The sequence below is a fragment of the Zalophus californianus genome, chromosome 4, assembly GCF_009762305.2.
Source record: "Zalophus californianus isolate mZalCal1 chromosome 4, mZalCal1.pri.v2, whole genome shotgun sequence".
Classification (NCBI taxonomy): Eukaryota; Metazoa; Chordata; class Mammalia; order Carnivora; family Otariidae; genus Zalophus; species Zalophus californianus.
The window spans coordinates 79,929,894-79,952,965 of record NC_045598.1 but is presented as its reverse complement, the minus strand read 5'-3'; the positions used below and the strand labels follow the sequence as shown (position 1 = coordinate 79,952,965).

At 40.3% G+C, this 23,072-nt stretch overlaps 2 protein-coding genes across 4 annotated transcripts in view; one reads left to right on the top strand and one right to left on the bottom strand.

Annotated features, from left to right (window-relative positions):
- The window catches only part of LOC113913860 (TLC domain-containing protein 4-like), a 103,378-nt gene extending 93,639 nt beyond the window's left edge, over positions 1–9,739 (bottom strand). The window contains exons 1-3 of one of the 3 annotated variants that reach the window (XM_027578268.2): positions 9,607–9,722; positions 9,190–9,283; positions 1,997–2,191 (exon numbers count right to left, since the gene is read on the bottom strand). The gene's annotated coding sequence lies outside the window, so the exon portion shown is untranslated. Of the gene's footprint in view, positions 1–1,996; positions 2,192–3,971; positions 4,158–9,189; positions 9,284–9,606 lie in introns of those variants that run through there. The other 2 variants (XM_027578257.2, XM_027578247.2) reach the window with 2 other exon arrangements.
- The window catches only part of ALG14 (ALG14 UDP-N-acetylglucosaminyltransferase subunit), a 93,919-nt gene continuing 80,570 nt past the window's right edge, over positions 9,724–23,072 (top strand). Inside the window, 4 exon segments of the mRNA XM_027578299.2 lie at positions 9,724–10,021; positions 14,537–14,583; positions 14,585–14,656; positions 14,658–14,690. Coding sequence (XP_027434100.1) covers positions 9,886–10,021; positions 14,537–14,583; positions 14,585–14,656; positions 14,658–14,690 — 288 coding nt within the window. The 5' untranslated portion in view covers positions 9,724–9,885.

Sequence of the window (23,072 nt, the reverse complement as noted above, 5' to 3'; positions counted from 1 at the left end):
AAACTCTGGGCACTTTTGTTTGGCAGATTAAACTGAAAAAATGACTCCTTGCTATCCCAAACCCCCATAAAAAGAGACCCAGAGTTAACAAATTAAAGTTGGTGCTGTTTCTTTAAAGTGGCAGAGAAAGTAGCAATCTCTGTTCTCATACTATAAGGCCAAAATTCTTTTAAGAAAAGGAATATTTCATGGAGAAAGGATTGGACTGGATTGTCTCTGAGGAAAGTAATTGTGTTGTAATGTGTGCTTGTATTTTAGATGGCACAGAGATCACTGTGGTGGGAAGAAACAACTATTGGGAGACTTACCTTCACCCTTAGTCATGAGACTTAAGCCCATTATCCTCTGGAGTCCCAAATGAGTGAGGGGAAAAAAAAAAAAGAATGCTCATTCAGATGAAGTCTGGGGCACTGAGACATGGGAAAAGAAACTAAGGGATAAAACAACCTCTGGTGGGAAGTGGTTGAATATTTCTGAAGGATGAGAGGGGCCACTAGACTGAGAGACTAAGAAGAAGTGCAACAAAATGGGGAAAGGCATCTGAAAGTTCCTTTCTTGGGTAGTTTGTTAGGTCTTTTCAGAAAGTTATTGCAGAGCTATACAGTGGTGGCTGACAGGGAAGATTGGCTAAGATAGAGCAAACCTAATGTATCCCATTTATTTGCAAGTTTTATCAGAGGAAGGCTCTGCTGTTTCCTTTTGTAGGAGCAAGTCAGGTCAGCACAAATTCAACCAAGCTCTTAAACACTCAGACACTCTTTGGGTTGGTATATTATAGAGGTCTCCTTTATGCATAAGACAGTGTCATTCTAGGGCAAGGCCTGTGTCGGTCAATACCTATTCTGTAGCGTTGAGAGGGCCATGCTTCCTCTATACGCTGAGAGGAACCTCCATATGTAAGGAGTCCACCAAGAATCGGCTGCCTGGCTACCTGCTCAGACGACCACCTCTCGACACTTGAAACAGAACTTTGCTCCATGCTCACCAGAAGGCTTCATGAAACAGCCCAGTTGCATAAAAATAGATTGGGAATGGAAAAGCACTCTGGCAAAAGCATAAAGGTGTGGTTAAAGACTGGAGTGCCATTTTCATGTGGTTGGGCTGTGCCTGGCTGGTAGTTTAAAGGAGTTATGCTGAGCCAGACTGATGGAAGGTTTTATTGATTTTGCTTTTATTTTTTAATGGGGGAGACTTGAGCATTATAGGCTAAGGATAAAGACACGGTGAGAGTCAGTGGCTAGAGACTCAGGAAAGAGAGGGCACAACTGATGGAGGACACTGACCATAAGAGGTTTTGTTTAGTGTATAGCATCTATTCAGAAAGGGAAATTTAGAGATTCTTTTAAATTTCTAAGTTAAGACGCAGACATTCCACAGTTTCCTAGGCAAATATTCATCAAGTATTACAAAGTGGTAAGACTTTCTCAGGTTCATTTAAGTTGTCTTTTAACTTACTCCAAAACAAATATAACCAGCAAAGATCCCATTGGAGTACTGGCGTGGAGAAGGGAAGCTTAAGTTTGGGAAATAGCTAAGTCATTTGAGATTTCTATCAAAAACTGTTGTTGGTAAATTAACAAGCCTGTTTCTAACAAATTGAGAAGGGATTCACAATAAAGAGGGCACCTAATGTTGATGAAAGATGAACAGGATTTTAAATAAAGCTTGGAGAAGCTGGTAAGAAACCAGGTTAGGGCGCCTGGGTGGCTCAGTTGTTGAGCGTCTGCCTTCAGCTCAGGTCATGATCCCAGGGTCCTGGGATCGAGCCCCGCCATCAGGCTCCCTGCTCGGCGGGAAGCCTGCTTCTCCCTTTCCCACTCCCCCTGCTTGTGTTCCCTCTCTCGCTGTGTCTCTCTCTGTCAAATAAATAAATAAAATCTTTAAAAAAAAAAAAAAGAAACCAGGCTAAAGGGCACAGCAAGAGTTATTTACCGGCTGTGGTGAAATGTAGTCAAATACTATCTGCACAACACTTGCAGGAGAAAATAACACTAACCTTTAAGTAGCACATCTGTATATTTCATTCTTCTTATCCTCTTCTTAATGTAAGATGTTTTCTGCAGTAAGTACCTTCCCTAGGTAACATCACCATATTCCTGAGGCCACTAGATGGCCACAGTACATCCACAGGAAGTCCAATCAAAGCAGCAGTAGTGATGAGTTAGCATGGTAAAGCCTCAAACTTCCTCACCTACAAAATGGGGATAATAATAGTACTTAAGTTCATAGGAGGCTGTGAGAGGTGGTTGAGAAAATTTATGAAAGCCTACTGAATGGTAGTCTGCATGTTTTATCACACATGTGAATTTCACAGGAACAATGTATAGTCAGAGAAGAGAGAAGGTATAATCTGTGTGTTTCTACCGAGGACAAAGAGTTCTGTGGCAGCAAAAAAGGATTTGGGAAACACAGGGTAGAAAGCGTAGGTGTACAGTGAGGAAAAGACTGACCTGATAGGTGTGCCAGGCAGAGGCTCTGCGGGGAGGGAGGGTTGGGATGAGAAGAAAATTAATTTGCAAGATTTCAAAGACAAGCAGTGTTTAGTGCAGAAATAGAATTGTTTCTGACTTTATTTATAGGTCTAAAACTGAAAATATGGTAACTGAAAATTAAAGGAGCCATTATTGTTGTGGTTGTCATTAATGAACAGTATGATGTGGCATGATACTTACTGTGATAGTCTGGGGATGTATTTTAAATAAGATTTTACTGTCTTGCTAAATTTGGAACTGATAAGGCATTTTGTGTGCATAGAGGGCTGGAGCTGAATTTATAAACATATCTGTAAAGATATACCTGCGATAAATGAGCATAAAGTAAAAGAATAAAATTAATGTGTCTAGTTAATTTCACTGCAAGTTTATCTTAAGGCATGCAAGAGTTATTATATACAGAGAGAGAGACAGAAAGACAAACAGACATGCCTATTTAATCTAGTGCCCTTTTGGAATGCACTTGGAGAAAAAGCTAGAAAACAGAAAAGCAATTCTTAACTGGAATATGAAAAACCCACTTTTTTTTTTTTTTTGGTAGGCTTTACACCCAACATGGAGCTTGAACTCACAACACCCTAGATCAAGAGTCATGTGCTCTACCGACTGAGCCAGGCAAGTGCCCCTGAAAAGGTCACTTTTTAAAAAATCCTTTGCCTCCTATTTAGCTCTAATTTTATAAAGGAAAAGCCAGTCATAGTAAAGTAGATTTCTATCTTTCTTTCCTTAATATATAGCATAACAGGGGTGCCTGGGTGGCTCAGTCATTTAGCGTCTGCCTTCGGCTCACATCATGATCCCAGGGTCCTGGGATCAAGTCCCTCATCGGGCTCCCTGCTCCGTGGGGAGCCTGCTTCTCCTTCTGCAACTCTCCCTGCTTGTGCACATGCTCTCTCTCATTCTCTCTCTCCCTGTGTCAAATAAATACATAAAATCTTTTAAAAAAATAATATATAGCATAACAGCCGGTATAAATATATGATAAATTCTTTTAATGATACTGTGGAAAGGAAGAGTATGAGCTTTTTGGAATCCTGACTGCCAATTCCTGGCTTTGTGACCCAGAGCAAATGATCTCTCTGTACCTTAGTATCTTCATTTGCAAAATGGGATCATTATAATGCCTACCTCATTAGAGTTATTGTGAGAATTAGTTAATTCATGTTTTCAGTGCCTGGCATTCAGTAAGCGCACAGTAAATGCCAATTAAATATTAACAATGGCCTTAGCCTTCAAGGGTTAGCATTCAAGGAATCCTAGCAAGTGGCTTCAACCAGGAAAAAGTTGCAACTTAAACATACATTAGTGTATTTGACAAGGAAAAAAAAGTCTTGTCTATGGATTTGGATCGTACTGGGACAATTTCTGTCACCTATCCTACCACACCTTCCAGAAGATCTTTAATGGTAAGGCATACAACCATCAGTCCTGCTGCCCACAGCTCTGTCTATGGCCCAGATTAAGAACTTCCAGCTTTACCTTGTCATGGGCACACATAATGCTGACCAAAGTGGTGTTCTTGGCTCTTGCAGAAGAGCTTCAGTCTTTATCTGTACTTTACCACCTTCATTAGGACTGAAGATTGTTGACCTCTGTTGGGGAGGGGCCTACATGCCAGGGTCCCTAGTGGCCCATACTCCAAGGCAGCCCATGAAAGCATGGGTTGGGTGGCTTTTCTCTGGGAGGCCCTGTTAAGAGGTATGCAATTCACATAGTCAGGCTCATTGTTGAGTCACTGCTTGGGTATTAACTGTTCCTGCCTTACACTGTATCCCAGTACCTAGCCCAGTGAGCTGCATATATTAGGTACTCGTAGAACTGAACTGAACTGAATTGAGTAAATCCCTATTTACTCCAAGCCCCAGAAGCCTCCCAGATTAGCCATTATCATCCTGATTCTTATCTCCATGGTTACTTTTAAATTCCCCCAATCTGACTCAACTCCCATTCCTCACCACCCTTCAAACCCTTCACGGCATACTTTGGACCTCCTAATCTGTCACCTGCAAACCTCCCTTATATCTATCTTCAACTTCTTTTTGAATGACTTCTCCACTTCCCTGTAGAAGCTGAAGACTTGCTCCTCAATGTCTCTCAAAGGGAGGCCATTTTTTTCTCACATACCCACAGGAGGTGGGGAAACTCTTGATCCACATCACTGCTTCCAAACCATTTCTCCTTTCTAAAAACTCTAGTTCCTTTGAAGTTCCTGTCATGCAGTTATACCACCCCAACAGGATATAGATGGCACAATTAAGTTGAGGATGATTTAATAAAGGGATGATTTACAGAGGTGTGAATCAGGGAAGGAAGGCACAAGGGATAATGCAGTCACTGAGGGCTAGTAACAGTGGAACTTTCACCACCCCTTGGCCTGAAGGAATGAGGAAAGGGAGCTCTGGGGCCCAGGAGAGAGAGGTGCAGAAGCCATGTTGAAGAGCAGAGTCCTCCCCCATTCAGGGACACAGCCTCCCTACATCAGATCTGCTGAGGCTCCCCATTGGCCAAACCCAAGCAGAACCAGACAGCAAGGAAACTGCTAACTGAATCCATAGGTTTCAGCTCCCATGGCTGGGTGGGGTGGGGAAGAGTGAATCTTGAGGGACAAATGGAAGATATCCTGCTTATACCCAAAGTTCTTTTTGGTTGCTATCATCTTCCAAACTCTTACTTTTTGAAAACCTGAGCTCATCTTCCTCTCCACCCTTCAGTGACTTTGGCATTCGTGTGGTGGCCCCTGTATCTTTTTCATCCATTCTTATAGTTACACCCTAAAAACGACTATCAGTAATAACACAATATGGACTTCAAGCATCCCACCCTCTGACCACCACCTCTTATCTCTACAGTTCACTGGCTCTAGTTCTTTCATTGCAATTTTTCAACCTTCTTTAGGCTTCCAATCCCCTAACCTTACACTCTGCCACTATTCATCCACTCTCCTACCTTTACCCTCCTGTCTTCACTTTCCACTATGTCCAGAGAAAGTTCCATGGACCTTGCTCCCTTAAGAATCTTACCTCGCTAATGCATTCACCTGTCAAAACTCTAACTTTGGTTAAAGCCAACTACCTGCCTTTTCCAGGGGGGAAAAAGACATAAAATTATGCTGAGTGGTTTCTCTCTAAATTTGTTATCACATGCTTCAAATGGGCATTCCAAACTGCCCAGAAATCCTACGCTGATCCTGGTGAATACGCCAATTACTTTTCAAGATGATTATTTCCTAACTTCTTTCTCCTCAAGCCCCTCACACTCTGTACCCCATATCCCCACACCCTCACCCTCATCTATTCACCACCAATTCTGTAAACCTCCCAGCACCTGCATTATATCCCTGCCTTATATCCTATTACCATGGGATAAGGGTCCCTCCTCCTATCAAAGCCCAACCCCTCCACTTGTGTTGTAATTCCAACCCTCATCTTTTGAAGAACTTTGTTCCTACTCTCTCATTCCCTTTCTCTCCTGTATCAGTTTTCCTCCACTGGATCATTTTAAAATTCAAATGAGTATGTCCAGTAACTCCCATCTTAAAAAATAAGTTTCCTCAATTCCCAATTCTCTTTCATTTCTCATCTAATTTCTCCATTCCCCTTCAAAGAAAAACTTGAAAAAATTGTCTATAGACACTGCTTTTCTTCATCTCCCATTCTCTCTTCTGCCCATTTCCAACCGCCTTCTACAACCACCATTCCATGGAAATGCAGCTCTCACTTAACTCCTCAGTGATGAATTTGTTTTCAAGTCATCTGATCCCAACTATGAACAGCATGTGACATAGCTGACTACACTTCCATTCTTGAATCATTTTCCTCTCTTGGTTTTTGTGGCCACCACTCTTTCCTGATTTTCCTTCTATCTCCCTGGCTTTCCCTTCTCTATCTTCCTTGCTGGCTAAATCTCCCTTACTAGACCACTAAATGTTAATGACCCCATATTCTTCTCAATCCTGAGCTATCCAACAGAGTAGCCACTAGCCACATGTGTCTATTTAAATTTAAAATAATTTAAATTAAGTAAAATTAAGATTTAGTTCCTTAATCGCACTAGCCACATTTCAAGTGCTCAATAGGCACATGTAGATAGTGAGCAACATGGCCATAAAACCTTTCCATTGTTGCAGAAAGTTCTATTGCACAGGACTGACCTAGACTCCTCCCTAGGTGATCTCACCCAGTCTTGTGGCTTTCAGTACCATGTATATGCTGACTTCTAAATTTATAACTCTAGCTCTGACCCAAGCTTCAGATTTGTACATGAAACTACCTATTTGACATAATCACTTAGATGTCTAACAGGCTAGTCAAACTCACATCCAAAACAGAACACTTCATTTTCATCCTCTCCTCCCGTGTCTACCCACAAAAGCTTGTTTCTCTTCCTGTCATTTATTCTTAGCAAATGACACCATCCAACCAGTTTTGAAGCCAAAACTCTAGGAGCCATCTTGATCCCCAATATCTAATCCATCAATGAGTCTTAACGACTCTATCCACAAAATGTATCTCAAATCTTCTTCCCAAACCCTCTTGTCTCTCCACTATCATCTTTCTAATCTAAGTTTCTTGTCTGGGCTATTGTCCTATTCATACGAGATCTCCTGTACCTAAATCTAGCACATAGCAGGTGCTCATTAAATATGTTTAATAAATGAACAAGCACAATCCTACTGAATAGTGCAAAATAATCTTAACTTTTTTAATATTCATGAATAATAGATATTTGCCATAAAAGCTTTAGAAAATAGATTTAAGAAGATAATAAAAATCACTTCCCAGATTACTTACGATTGGCTATGGCTCAATATCATTACTCATTTTGTCAATTATTAATACATTTTTCATGCTCTCACAGCACTATAATTTACTTCCATGCATCTGTAATCTGTGTTGTCAGTGCAATTTAATCCCCAAGAGAAATTTTAGTTGCCACTTCTTGTCACTCAGCCTTGCCTTTCCTGATTAATCCAGTACAGCTTCCTGACCTCTGATTACCTACACATTTTATGCCTGTCACAGACCAGTAGACATTTTGTTAGGAGTTCCCAACGTTGTTCCTGTCCCAGCCTGCCATCTAGCTCCTCCTCTCTGCACTCAACTTCCTTGTCAGAAACACTGAACAGTTTGACCGTAGTCTTAATTCAAAATAACTCAACCAATAATTCTAAACAATGTCTGCTACTCCTCCCTCTTTGATTCACTGCATTTACTGGCAGCCCTAAATGCTTGATCATCTCCATTCATTCAGCTGCATGCCAATGTGATCAAGTTGATATTTCCTACAGATACAAGTAATTACTGAAGTGAGGTGATGGGGTAAAGGAGAATGCAAGAGTGTCTTCTGAGACCTGCAGTCTAGTAATTATTAATATGCTTGCCATCCGCATTGCCTGTGTCAGGTTACAAAGCCATCCGGGACACAACATTTTCACGGCAATCCAAACACTATTATTTGCCTCACCAACAATCATCTCTCCTCTACCCTCCTCCAACTTCCTTCTCCAAGAGACCTTTGTGGGCAGTACCCACCCTCCACCAAATAACCAGATACAACAGGTAGCTATATGCCATGCTCCACCCTCCCCCAGCCAGCTTTGAAGTTTCATTCCTTTTATGAGTAAGTCAGTGATACAAATATAGCCAGAGAGTGTGAAACAAAGTCTGTGAAGGGCTCGGGGAAAAAGTTTCCTCACCCTCAAAAAGAAAGACCCAATGACAAGATAATGTCCTTTTTTGGCTCCAGAAATTTCCTCACCTGGATGTAATTTCTGAGACGCTAACATCTTCTTTGAAGTATGAGGGGAGAGTTTTAGGTTGAAGCCATTGCTGGGAATGGCAGAGTGGGCAGATGAAAGAAAACTACATCCTTTGTAATATATTTAAGTTGTTTTTTATACTGTGCCAGAGGCCCTACCCCTGCACTTTGAACTATGTATTTATAAGCCCAGGGGATTCTGATTTCATCAAAATCTGAGGCACTGAATTCTATGCCCACAACTATAAACTTTCTCCACCACTTCCTAACTAAGAAATCTTAGGCAAACTATATTACTTTTACAGAATCTGTGTCTTTATCCTTAAAGAGGGAAATAATATTCACCTTTTGGCCTTATTGTGAGGATGTAGGGTTAAGACGAGTTGATTGGAAGACTGAATATAGGAAGCGCTATGAGATCCATTAACCAGAAAATGATGCTACCAAGGCCCTAAATGCTTCCCAAACTTGACTGCTGATAGAAACTGACACATTGGTAGATAACCTGATCCCAGGCCTCTCCTGAGAGACTACATTTTAAAAGACAGATTCTAGGTTCTAGGCAAGTGTGATAATCAAGTCAAGTCTGAACTTAGGAAAGTTCAAAGGAATACACAATGTAATACTCCTATGCCAGAGTTAGGATTTCTGGTTTCTAAATCTAGATCTGCCACTATTTCAAGCAAGCGAGTTGTTTCATCTTTCAGGACCTGTTTATTCATCTGTATACTTGCCCTGTCTAACCTACAGTCTGTAGGGACTGATGGCAAATTACACTTGGGGTGAGGGGACTTCTGTAATCTCAGTATTTTTATATTGCTGCAATGTGGATTACACAGGCAAAAAAATATAAGCAAAACTGGGATTAGGGGAGGTGTTGGCTTTGTAGTAAAATTAACTGAATATTAATTGTAGGACGCTGCCTTCTCTATCCTGCTACCTTGAGTCTCTGAGCTTCCACTCCTCTCAGGATCATGGCAGAATTGGAGGTGATCACGCTCGGCCACTCTGATCGCACAGATATGTGAAAATGCCTAGAAAAGTTAAAAACACGAGTGTCGGGCAAGAGATTCTGATGAGGGCCCTAAATTTACTTTTTTGTATTAAGGTAACTTTTACTGGCAAGCACAGTACTGTCTTCATGTTCCAACAGAAACTTTTCCCTTGGCATTTAAAAAGGAAGGAAAGAAAAGAAAAGAAAAAGAAAAGGAAGGAAGGACGGAAGGACGGAAGGAAGGAAGGAAGAAAAAAGACGATGTACGCTATCGGCCTCAGGTGGAATTCACAAAGTTAGTGGCGCGGGAACACCTCCTAACTTGGGAGCTCCGGAGCCTTTAGGGTGCACAGGTGGCCTGACCTCGTCACGGGTGGAAATCACACTTCTCCTGCGTTTAACTTGCCGAATTTCAGTTTATGCTTGGGACGTAGCCGCATGGAATCCGGTAGGGAAGCCACCAAAATGCCCAGGGCCAGCACTTCCGCCTCTCGCCCTGAACTCCTCCTAGCGCAGACAAGCCCCGCCCATCAAGAGGCTCGACACGCCCCATTTGCGTCTCCGCAGAGCCCGTACTTCTTGAACTTTGACCGCTTCTGAGCCGCGGCGCGGGGGGATAGTACGCATGCGTCGTTTCTTTACATGGCTAGCGTCCTTATCCTAGCGGCGGCGGGAGCTGCGGTGGCCGCGCTGCTGGCGCTGCGGCTGTGGGTAGTGCTTCATTCTCGGGTCCTGGTGCCCCGTCAATCTCTCAGTCTCTTGGTGGTGGCTGGGTCCGGTAAGTTACTGGGGCGGTGACTGTCGAGCCTGGGTCGGTCACTACAAACCCCAGAGTACACCGCGACTCTCTTCTCTAGTCTCCTTAGCACTTTTTGGAGCATTGCATGCTGAGATTTGTAGTTTCCCTGTGTTAACCGGAACCGGTCCGCCCAGCCGGGGCGAAATTCTGGTTTGCTGACGCGGCCCAAGCATCTTTTAAGGACAAATGAGTAACTTACACTTGTCTGTAATTAAGCTTCCACGTAGCGTATATTATTCTAACAAATTATTATTGAGCAGAGAGGACGCAGAAGCCTTACGACGCTAACTTACAATTTTCCTGATTAAAAATTGCTGTTTTGCATTATTAATCTAGGCATTTTGTATTTAGTTTAGGAATCACGAATACTAGATGCTAAATGAGGCCAAGTGAATTGTCACATTTATAAATATACAAATCCATGAGGTTAGAAACAATTTTCTACTGACCACAGAACAATACACATTTCAGAATGTTGTGTCAGCATATGAACAACAAGCTGCCCTATCAGGTAATACAATTTAACAGAGTCTACCAGCTCTGCAGGCCCTCACAGTAAGTTCTGACAGAGATAGATATATTGTGTACACTTAGAAATGCTAGGAGATTGTATCCAGTTAGAATAATATTTACAGTATGAGCAAATGTTCTAAACTAATGTTCAAGTATAACTCATTACTTTTTTCACTTAACATATGTTGAGCCATCGGGGAGTCCAGGCACTATGCTAAGCTCTGGAAATAGCAAAACTGACTACTACTACTTGCCACAGAATGGTGACTAGGTAGCGAAGCAGTGTGAAAGGTACAAGGATACAGCAGTGAATGAAAAGATTATAGAAAAACTAACAAAACAAAAAACAAAACAAATGTGTACTTGTTATAATCTGGGAAGTATAGGCTGCTATGGCAGTCTTCAGGAAGCACACCGTTTTATCTGAACTTGAGACAGGAAAATTCTCAGAACAAGTGATGTCTATCTAAACTGAGATTTGAAAGATGACCAGGAAATACCAAAGAGGCTTTGAAGACTAGGAAGGTGTGAAAAGAAATTGATAGCACTTGGAATGGCCAGAGGTGGGAGGGCACTGTTGCTTTGAGTTCCATGTGGCGCAGTAAGCCCAGTCCAGATCCCAAAGGGCGTTGTAAACCATGCTCTATAAAGCCATTGGCACTACTCCACTGCTTTATACCATGTAGGGGTTAGGACCACAGGCTCTAGATTGACATAATCCTGGAGTTGAATCACATCTTTGCCACTTAACTGACTTGGTGATCTTGGGCAAATTAGTTAACCTCACTGAACTTTCTGTTTCCACCTTGAAAAATATGGGATGAGAAGAGGAGAGATTAAATGTAATATTAAAAGTGTTTAGCAAAGTGTTTGGCATATAATAAGCATTTAATAAATGGTGACTGTTGTTAGTCCTGGTAGCAAAGGATCTTTTAAAATACTTTTGAGTGGAGAGTGACCCAATTAAATATAAGCTTTTTACAAAGATCATTCAGCCAGCATTGTCAAGAGTATGTTTTGACAAAGCCTGAGGTAAGGAGACAAGTAGGAACTTGTGGTTTGAAAGCGGGGGGGGGGGGGGGGGGGGGGGGGGTGAAGAAAGGAAAGGCTCAGGAATGATGTCCAGGTTTCTGTCTTGAACAAGTAGATGAATGGATGTTAGAGCCATTCACTTGACAGTAGATTTGGTGGACTGGGCACCAAAATTAAGATTGAGAATTAGTCTGGCAAGTGGTGCCTTTGTCATTCAAACCATTCAGGGTAGGAAGAGGTCAAGGACTTCAAAGAATCTTCCAAGTCAAAGAAAGACTTGTAATCAGACAAATAGTTCGATAGTTCATGGCCAGAATTTTGGAGGAGGGGGAAGGCATTTTTCAGTGTTTACCATGAATACCAAAAAATGTCCAATCTTTAGATTCCATAAAATATGATTAATCAACCACATATTTTCAAAGAACATCAATCAAAATTACTACTTTTCTTTGAAATATCATATGATTTCCTTAGGCAAATTTTAGATTTAATACCAAATGCTCATCTACCCATTCATTCAATTATAGGAGTACCTACTGTTTTCAAGGCACTGAAGATCAGCAGTAACAAAATGAACAGAAGTCCCTGCCATCATTGTGCTTACCTTCTAGTGGAGCAAGGGTTAGGGGAGACAAAAACAAAAGAAATAAGTAGACTGCATATTAAATTATATGGTGATAAATATTATGAGGTAGGGAAAGGAGGTTGCGTTTTAGACAGAATTGTAAGGAAAAGCTCCCGGGGGAGATGACAGATACCCAACAACAGCAAGGAGGCCAGAATGGCTGGAATAGACTTAAGCCAGGTAGAAGCAGATGAGGTCTTTGAGGTAACAAAGTAAGGGGTCAGATTATAAGATGCCTTTTATTGCATGTGAAAAGGGAAGCCACTGGAGGGTTTTGAGCAGAGGTAAATTGATCAACTCTCTCTAACAGGATCACACTGGATGCTGTGTTGAGAATAGACTGATGTAGATACTTGAATAGACAAGCGGAGCTGGGGGAGCAGACCAGGAAATCGTGGTCATAATTGATGTGAGGGTGATGTGGCGTGGAGCAGGGTAATAGCAAAGGAGATGCGGGGGTTGGGGGGTGGAGATTGGATTCTGGATATATTTAAAGTAAAACTGAGAAGATTTTGTTCCAAAGATATATCTTAATAAAACAGTAAAATGGAAGACAAAGCCCATCATTTTAATGACTTTATTGTGTGGCAAGGTTAAATCTTCAAAGAATGTATTCAGTAAATGTTTCCTTTTAAAAAAAGAGAAGCCTGTTAAAGCAGGTATAATGAAGTTTTAATTTCAGTGGGAATGTGGATATTATCCTTTTTATCGTTAATTGGTCCAGCTGTGAAAACAAGTACCTACTTTGCAAACCACATTTTCTCAAGGCTAAAAACAAAAATACCAAAATGAGTATAAATCAGATGTGTAAATTACATGCCCCAGACAAGAAGATGGGTGACAAGTTATAAAGTATGATTCTAATTCCTCCTCACACATAATCTATGCCAATTTTATTTCTATATCTAATTCCTTCTGGAACCTAGAGAGTAATCCTTCCCTTTCTGCTATAAGAAAATATGTGCATTGGCAGAAACCACACGCTTAATTTGTTTGATTATTCTTCTATATGTTCACTGTATTACTACTGAAAGCGCTTTCTAACAACAGTTGTTGGTGGGGGAGAGTTTAGTGGATGGGAGGGACACTGTGACCAGAGGCAAGGAGGTGGTAGCAAATAAGATGAATACAAAGAATGTTTAGGACATCAACCTGGCTGAGGCTGAGAGTATGAAGTGAAACGAAATGGGTATGATAGGGCTCAGAGAAGTTTGATTGCTTTGCTTAAATGCTAGATAGTTAACATGAGAGGTTGATATTCTTTGGGTTTCTTTTTTTCCCATGGAGGAAACCTCAGTATACACAGTCGATTTTTAAATTCATAGTTTTGAAATTAAAAGTATTAAAATTTTGGGCATCGTACAGTTTCAAAAATTGAACAGTTTTTTGGTGAAGCTGGTAAATATTTGACGTCCTGTAGTGGGCTGAGACCTCTCTCAGGAGCTGGGGTTACAGTGCTGAACAGTAGTCTTCCTTAGGAAGCCCCAAGCCCTGTGGGTCAGTGCTCATGCCTCATTGACATTACTTCTCAGCACAGAAACCTTCAGTGACCCAGTGACCGTCTTTCCATTTTCCAGGCTACTTTCCTGATCTGATTTCACCCTCCTTCGCAGTATTCCTACCATTCCCTGAACACACATCTCAGCTCTTGCCATCTCATGTCCTAATAATCCCACTCCTGGCCAGGGGCCTCCCTATTCTTATCTGTCCATTAGCTTTACCTTTCAAGGCCTCTCAGGCTATACCAGGGATCTCCCTTCCTCTTATAGGGTTGGTCTTTCATAACCATTTGCTTGCCTCACCTCTGCCCCCATTTAAGTTTTTCATGCTGTCTTGCATCACTCTTTAAATGTCTGTGTGTCTTTCCCTTTTCACCAGGCTTCTTGATAACAGGAGTTGTGTCTTACACTTCTTTGTGCCTTCCTTAACACCTACTGCTAGTGCCAATTTTAGTTTTATAAAGCTATTATCCTCTTCCCCCATATAAAAGTAGTATTTATTCAAGGGCTAGATTATTGTTTCCAAACGTTCCTTTCACCTATTGAGAAATACACAAAACATAACATTAGTATAACATAGTCAAATAGATATGGCCATTGGGGGTTTCTTTCTTTTTATGTTTCTATTTAAATTCTAGTTAACACAGTGTAATATTAGTTTCAGGTGTACAATGTAGTGATTGAACACTATACCATATAACACCAGGTGCTCATGACAAGTGCACTCCTTAATCCCCATCACCTATTTCCCCCATCCTCGCCCACCTCCACTCTGTAACCACACTGTGGATTTCTTAATCTTAGGCCTTCCAATATTTTTTCCAGGTGGGCACACCACTGAGATCCTGAGGCTGCTTGAGAACCTGTCCAATGGCTTACTCTCCTAGACATTATATCATTGCTGATACTGATGAAATGAGTGCCCGTAAAATAAATTCTTTTGAAACTAAATCGAGCTGATAGAGACCCCAGTACCATGGTAAGTGATCGTTTATATTTCTAAGAAAGTTAAAAGTTGAATATTGAGTTGAATTATCTCTGGAAACAATCTCGTGGCACCTCAAGTGCCCTGCCCACACAGGGCAGTCAAATGTTTATTGCTGATGAAATGTATTTCCTCTACTACCAAAAGATAAGAATTTCTTTAAACTACATCTTCAAGTGGTAGTTTAATTTCTTATATTCTCTTTTATTCTTTTAAATAGGGGAAATTGTGTTTCAGTTAATTCCAGCTGGGAAAATTTAAACTTACATAAAGTATCTGGTTCATGTACTTATTGGCTCTTCACTAAAGTTCTTTATTAATGTATTGCATTTCTTGATGATGTATCTATGACTACTTCTTATTCTTCAAATTGTATTTGAATCTGCCTTTAAAGTTAACTTCGCTATCTCTGGTTGCTCACTTCAGTTTAGCATTTTAGTCAGAATTAGGGGTAAAAGAACAAAAGTGAAACGACTTCTTTATCAAGGAAGGAAACTAGAGCTGTCACTTGGGTAGATTGTCTCCATCCATCCCTCCCTCTGGTACCTGCCCAGCCAAGGAGCGGCAACAGGTAGTTCATGAGTGGAAGCTGACCCAGCTCAGGCTACTCAGTGTTTCTCTGGGCTTTTTGGACTTGGGGATCCAGAAAATGGAGGCAGTCTTTCTTTGGGGACAAACTCTGTAAAAGATAAAATTTGGGAGCTCCTGGCAGTCATGTTTTCACCTGCTGGGTAAAGATAGACTACAGTTGGAGAAAAAAATGACATTAATACACAGGAAGAGTAAAATGAGGAACCAGGTGGGTAAGACCTGCCTTCAGGAACTCCAGAGGTCTGGCTGCATCCGTGTGGGAAGATCCACTAATACCGCCACTCTCCTACTCCCCTCATTTCCTCTCTCACCTCCTCACCTCACCCCACCTCCACGCCTTTTTAAAGAGCCTGTTTCAGTTGAGTTGTGTCAACTGTGTAAACATGATCCCTAACTACAACACTGTTAGAATGTGTTCTTGGAGATTCCATGTCAAACAAGATCAGAACCTGGCCAGAACAAAATGCTGTGGTATGTTTTCCTCTGTTGGGGGGTAAGCCAAATGCTTCATTTCTGTGTTAGGAATCTTGTGGCCTCTGAAACAAGGTACCACACACTGGGTGACTAAGGGCAGAAATGTATTCTCTCACAGTTCCAGAGGCTAGAAATCTGAAATCAAGGATTCTACTGAGCCACGTTCTCTCTGAAGACCCTAGGGGAGAATTCTTCCTTGCCTCTTCCTAGCTTCTGATGGTTGCCAACACTCCTTGGCATTCCTTGGCTTATAGCAGCATCATTTTAATCTCTGCCTCCATTGTCATAGGGCCATTCCTGTGTCTCTGTCTTCACACTCCCTTCTCATAAAGACACCAGGCATTGGATATAGGGCCCAGACACATTCAGTATGACGTAGTCTTAACTTGATTCCACCTACAAGACCTTTTTCCAAATAAGGTCACATTGACAGATTCCAGATAGACAGGAATTTTGGGGGGACACTGTTCATCCCTGTGTGTGTAACTGATCCTTTTAATAATGTGCAAGACAGATAATACCATGCTTATTTTACAAATGAGAAAATGGAGACCCAGAAGTATAAATAAGGTCTACCTGATATATGGCACTTACCTAAACATGTCTTCTCCAAAACTTTTTCTGCATAGGCCACTCTGCCTCTTTTATGCATTCTTTTCCAATCCAATAAACTCAGTGAAAAAGAATGCTTTGGGGATTATTCAAGGCATCAGAGACTAAAAATGTCATTGAATCTCTTATCTTAGAGGGTATATTAGAATTGTTGGAGAATTTGGAGAATACAATGGTGACTTTTTACACAAGTGGAATATAGTATTATAATTTAGCAGTTGTAAAGACTACTTAAAAATATAAAAGTTGAATAATTACAAATTGTTATTGTTTTCAACATAAGGAACAGGTATCTTTTTACCCAATTATTAGCATATATATTCTTCTTTCTGGAGTTGCATCCAATTAGAGGCTCCAGTTTTAATTTAGCATACATATTGAATATTTGCTGAATTTCATGGTTTAATGGAACATTTGGAAGATTGTTATATACAGGAAGATTGTAGGTTGGTTTTTTTTTGAGAGGGAGAGGGGCAGAGGGGGAGAGAAGATCTTTTTTTTTTTTTAAGATTTTATTTATTTATTTGACAGAGAGAGACACAGTGAGAAAGGGAACACAAGCAGGGGGAGTGGGAGAGGGAGGAGCAGGCTTCCCGCTGAGTAGGGAGCCCAATGTTGGGCTCGATCCCAGGACCCTGGGATCATGCCCTGAGCTGAACGCAAATGCTTAACTGACTGAGCTACCCAGGCGCCCCTCATATGGTATTTCTGTTTTTAGTATTTACATGAGTAATCATCATACAGTTTTCCACAGTGGCTGTTGCAGTTTGCATTCCCACCAACGGTGCACAAGAGTTCCTTTTTCTCCACATCTTCACCATCGCTTTGTTATTTCTTTTTGATTCAAGCCATTCTGACAGGGGTAAGGAGGTGTCTCATTGTGGATTTGACTCCCATTTCCTTGATGTTGAGCATCTTTTCGTGTCCCTGTTGGCTATCTGCATGTCTTTGGAAAAATGTCTATTCAGGTCCTCTGTCCATTTTTAATCATATGGGGTTTTGGTGTTGAGTTGTATAAATTCTTTATATTTGGGGGATATTAACTCTTCACTGAATATACCATTTGCAGATATCTTCTGTTCAGTAGGTCACTTTTGTTTTGTTGATGGTTTCCTTTGCTGTGCAAAAGCTTACTATTTTGATGTAATCCCAATAGTTTATTTTTGCTTTTGTTTCCCTTATCTTAGGAAGCATATCTAGAATAAAGTTTCTACAGCCAGTATCCCAGAAATTACTGCGTTTTATTCTAGGAGTGTTATGGTTTCATGTCTCACATTTAAGTCTTTAATTCATTTTGAGTTTATTTTTATGTGTGGTGGTAGAAAGTGGTCCAGTTTCACTGTTTTCTATATAGCTGTTCAATTTTTCCAGCAACATTTATTGAAAAATCTGTCTTTTCCCCATTGTATATTCTCACCTCCTTTTCATAGATTAACTGACCATATAAGTATGGGTTTATTTCTGGGCTCTATCTTCTGTTACATTAATCTATGAGTCTGTTTTTGTGCCAGTACCATACTTATTTGATACTACAGCTTTGTAGTGTATCTTCAAATCTGGAATTGTGATACCTCCGGCTTTGTTCTTCTTTCTCAAGATTGTTTTATCTATTTGGGGTGTTTTGTGTTTTCATACAAATTTTAGGATCATTTATTTTAGTTCTGTCAACAATGTTATTGGTATTTTGATGGTGTTGCATTGAATCTTTAGATTGCTTTGGGTAGTATGAATATTTTAACAATATGATTCCAATCCATGATCATGATATGTCTTTCCATTTGTTTGTGTTGTCTTCAATTTCTTTCATCAGTGTTTTATAGTTTTCAGAGATCAGATCTTTCACCTCCTTTGTTAAATTTATTCCTAGGCATTTTATTACTTTTGGTGCAGTTTAAATGGAATTGTTTTCTTAATTTCTCTTTCTGCTACTTTGTTAAGTGTATAGAAATGCAACTGACTTCTATGTATTAGTTTTATGCCCTGCAACTTTACTAAATTCATTTATTCTAATAGTTTTTTGGTGGAGTCTGTAAAGTTTTCTGTGTATATAGTATCATGCCATCTGCAAATAGTGACAGTTTAACTTCTTTCTTACCAATTTGGATGCCTTTTATTTCTTATTCTTGTCTGATTGCTGGGACTGGGACTTCTAGTACAATGTTGCAAGAAGTGGTGAGAGTGGATATCCTTGTCTTGTTCCTGATCTTAGAGGAAAAGCTCTCAGTTTTTCATCATTGAGTATGATGTTAGCTGTGGGTTTTCATATATGGCCTTTATTATTTTTTTAAGATTTATTTATTTACTTGAGAGAGAATGAGAGAGCAGGGAGAGAGGCAGGGGGAGAGGGAGAGAATCCCAAACAGTCTTCCTGCTGAGCGAGGAGTCTGATGCAGAGCTCGATCCCAGGACCCCGAGATCATGATCTGAGCTGAAATCAAGAGTCAGATGCTTAATTGAGCAACCCAGGTGCCTTTCATATATGGCCTTTATTATGTTGAGGTATGTTTTCTCTAAACCCACTTTGTTGAGAGTTTCTATCATGAATGGATGTTGAATTTTGTCAGATGCTTTCTCTGCATCTGAGATAATCATATGATTTTTACCCTTCATTTTGTTAATGTAGTGTATCACATTGATTTATGAATACTGAACCATCATGTGCCCCCAGAATAAATCCCACTTGATTGTGGTGAACAATCCTTTTAATGTATTGTTGAATGTGGTTTGCTAATATTTTGTTGAGGATTTTTTTACATCTGTGTTCATCAGGGATATGCACCTATAGTTTTCTTTTTTTTGTGGTATCTTTGTCTGGATTTGGTATCAGGGTAATCCTGGCCTCATAGAATGTATATGGAAGCTTTCCTTCCTCTTCTATATTTTGGAATAGTTTAAGGGGAATTTCTATAAATCCATCTGATCCTGGACTTTTGTTTGTTGGGAGTTTTTCATTTACTGACTTAATTTTTTTACTGATAATCGGTCTGTTCAGATTTTCTTCCTGTTTCAGCTTTGGATGATTGTCTGTTTCTAGGAATTTATCCATTTCTTCTAGGTTGTCCAATTAGTTGGCATATCATTTTTCATAGTAGTCTCTAATAACCCTTAGTATTTCTGTGGTGTTGGTTGTTACTTCTCCTTTTTTCATTTCTAACTTTATTTATTTGGGTCCTTTTCTTTTTTTCTTGATGAGTCTGGCTAAAGTTTTATCAATTTTGTTTGTCTTTTCAGAAGAACCAGCTCTTGGTTTCATTGTTCTTTTCTTTTGCTTTTTTAAAGTCTTTATTTCATTTATTTCCACTCTGATCTTTTTTTAAATTTATTTATTTTTATTATGTTATGTTAATCACCATACATTACATCATTAATTTTTGATACAGTGTTTCATGATTCATTGCGTATAACACCCAATGCTCCATTCAATATGTGCCCTCCTTAATACCCATCACTGGGCTAACCCATCCCCCCACCCCCCTCCCCTCTAGAACCCTCAGTTTGTTTCTCAGAGTCCATAGTTTCTCATGGTTCGTAACCCCCTCCGATTCCCCCCCTCACTTTTCCTTCCTGCTATCTTTTTTTTTTTAACATATGATGTATTATTTATTTCAGACGTACAGGTTTGTGATTCAACAGTCTTACACAATTCACAGCGCTCACCATAGCACATACCCTCCCCAATGTCTGTCACCCAACCACCCCATGCCTCCCACCCCCTACCACTCCAGCAACCCTCCGTTTGTTTCCTGAGATTAAGCATTCCTCATATCAGTGATACATGTCTTTCTCTGATTGACTTATTTCGCTCAGCATAATACTTCCATCCACGTCGTTGCAAATGGCAAGATTTCATTCCTTTTGATTGCTGCATAATATTCCATTGTGTGTATATACACCACATCTTTATCCATTCATCTGTCGATGGACATCTTGGCTATTTCCACAGTTTGGCTATTGTGGACATTGCTGCTATAAACATCGGGGTGCACGTACCCCTTCGGATCACTACATTTGTTTCTTTGGGGTAAATACCCAGTAGTGCAATTGCTGGGTTATAGGGTAGCTCTATTTTCAACTTTTTGAGGAACCTCCATACTGTTTTCCAGAGTGGCTGCACCAGCTTACATTCCCACCAACAGTGTAGGAGGGTTCCCCTTTCTCCACAACCTGCCAACATCTGTCGTTTCCTGACTTGTTAATTTTAGCCATTCTGACTGGTGTGAGGTGGTATCTCATTGAGGTTTTGATTTGGATTTCCCTGATGCTGAGCGATGTTGAGCACTTTTTCTTTCTTTTTTTTTTTTAAAGATTTTATTTATTTATTTGACAGAGACACAGCAAGAGAGTTGGAACACAAGCAGGGGGAGTGGGAGAGGGAGAAGCAGGCTTCCCATGGAGCAGGGAACCTGATGCAGGGCTCGATCCCAGGACCTTGAGATCATGACCTGAGCCAAAGGCAGACACTTAACGACTGAGCCACCCAGGCACCCCTGTTGGGCACTTTTTCATGTGTCTGTTGGCCATTTGGATGTCTTCTTTGGAAAAATGTCTGTTCATGTCTTCTGCCCATTTCTTGATTAGATCATTTGTTCTTTGGGTGTTGAGTTTAAGAAGTTCTTTATAGATTTTGGATACTAGCCCTTTATCTGATATGTCATTTGCAAGTATCTTCTCCCACTCTGTCAGTTGTCTTTTGGTTTTGTTGACTGTTTCTTTGCTGTGCAAAAGCTTTTTATCTTGATGAAGTCCCAGTAGTTCATTTTGCCCTTGCTTCCCTTGCCTTTGGCGATATTTCTAGGAAGAAGTTGCTGTGGCTGAGGTTGAAGAGGTTGCTGCCTGTGTTCTCCTTTAGGATTTTGATGGACTCCTGTCTCACGTTTAGGTCTTTCAACCATTTTGAGTCTATTTTTGTGCGTGGTGCAAGAAATGGTCCAGTTTCATTCTTCTGCATGTGGCAGTCCAATTTCCCCAACACCATTTGTTGAAGAGACAGTCTTTTTTCCATTGGACATTCTTTCCTGCTTTGTCGAAGATTAGTTGACCATAGAGTTGAGGGTCCATTTCTGGGCTCTCTATTCTGTTCCATTGATCTATGTGCCTATTTTTGTGCCAGTACCATACTGTCTTGATGATGACGCTTTGTAATAGAGCTTGAAGTCCGGAATTGTGATGCCACTAGCTTTGCTTTTCTTTTTCAACATTCCTCTGGCTATTTGGGGTTTTCTGGTTCCATACAAATTTTAGGATTATTTGTTCCATTTCTTTGAAAAAAGTGGATGGTATTTTGATAGGGATTGCAATGAATGTGTAGATTGCTCTAGGTAGCATTTACATCTTCACAGTATTTGTTCTTCCAATCCATGAGCATGGAACGTTTTTCCATTTCTTTGTGTCTTCCTCAATTTCTTTCATGAGTATTTTATAGTTTTCTGAGTACAGATTCTTTGCCTCTTTGGTTAGATTTATTCCTAGGTATCTTATGGTTTGGGGTACTTGTAAATGGGATCGACTCCTTAATTTCTCTTTCTTCTGTCTTGTTGTTGGTGTATAGGAATGCCACTGATTTCTGTGCATTGATTTTATATCCTGCCACTTTACTGAATTCCTGTATGAGTTCTAGCAGTTTTGGGGTGGAGTCTTTTGGGTTTTTCACATAAAGTGTCATATTGTCTGCAAAGAGTGAGAGTTTGACTTCTTCTTTGCTGATTCGGATGCCTTTTATTTCTTTTTGTTGTCTGATTGCTGTGGCTAGGACTTCTAATACTATGTTGAATAGCAGTGGTGATAGTGGACATCCCTGCCGTGTTCCTGACCTTAAGGGGAAAGCTCTCAGTTTTTCCCCATTGAGAATGATATTCGCTGTGGGTTTTTCATAGATGGTTTTTATGATATTGAGGTATGGACCCTCTGTCCCTGTACTCTGAAGAGTTTTGGTCAAGAAAGGATGCTGTACTTTGTCAAAGTACTTTTTCTGCATCTATTGAGAGGATCATATGGTTCTTGTTCTTTCTTTTATTAACGTATTGTATCACAATGATTGATTTGTGGATGTTGAACCAACCTTGCAGTCCAGGGATAAATCCCACTTGGTCGTGGTGAATAATCCTTTTAATGTACTGTGGGATCCTATTGGGTAGTATTTTGGTGAGAATTTTTACATCCATGTTCATCAAGGATACTGGTCTATAATTCTCCTTTTTGATGGGGTCTTTGTCTGGTTTTGGGATCAAGGTAATGGTGGCCTCATAAAACGAGTTTGGAAGTTTTCCTTCCATTTCTATTTTTTGGAACAGTTTCAGAAGAATAGGTATTAATTCTTCTTTAAATGTTTGGTAGAATTCCCCTGGGAAGCCATCTGGCCCTGGGCTTTTGTTTCTTGGGAGATTTTTGATGACTGCTTCAATTTCCTTAGTGGTTATAGATCTGTTCAGGTTTTCTGTTTCTTCCTGGTTCAGTTTTGGTAGTTCATACATCTCTAGGAATGCATCCATTTCTTCCAGATTATATAATTTGCTGGCATATAGTTGCTCATAATATGTTCTTATAATTGTATTTCTTCGGTGTTGGTTGTGATCTCTCCTCTTTCATTCATGATTTTATTTATTTGGGTCATTTCTTTCTTTCTTCTTTTTTTTTTTTTTTTTTTTTGGTAAGTCTGGCCAGGGGTTTATCAATCTTGTTAATTCTTTCAAAGAACCAGCT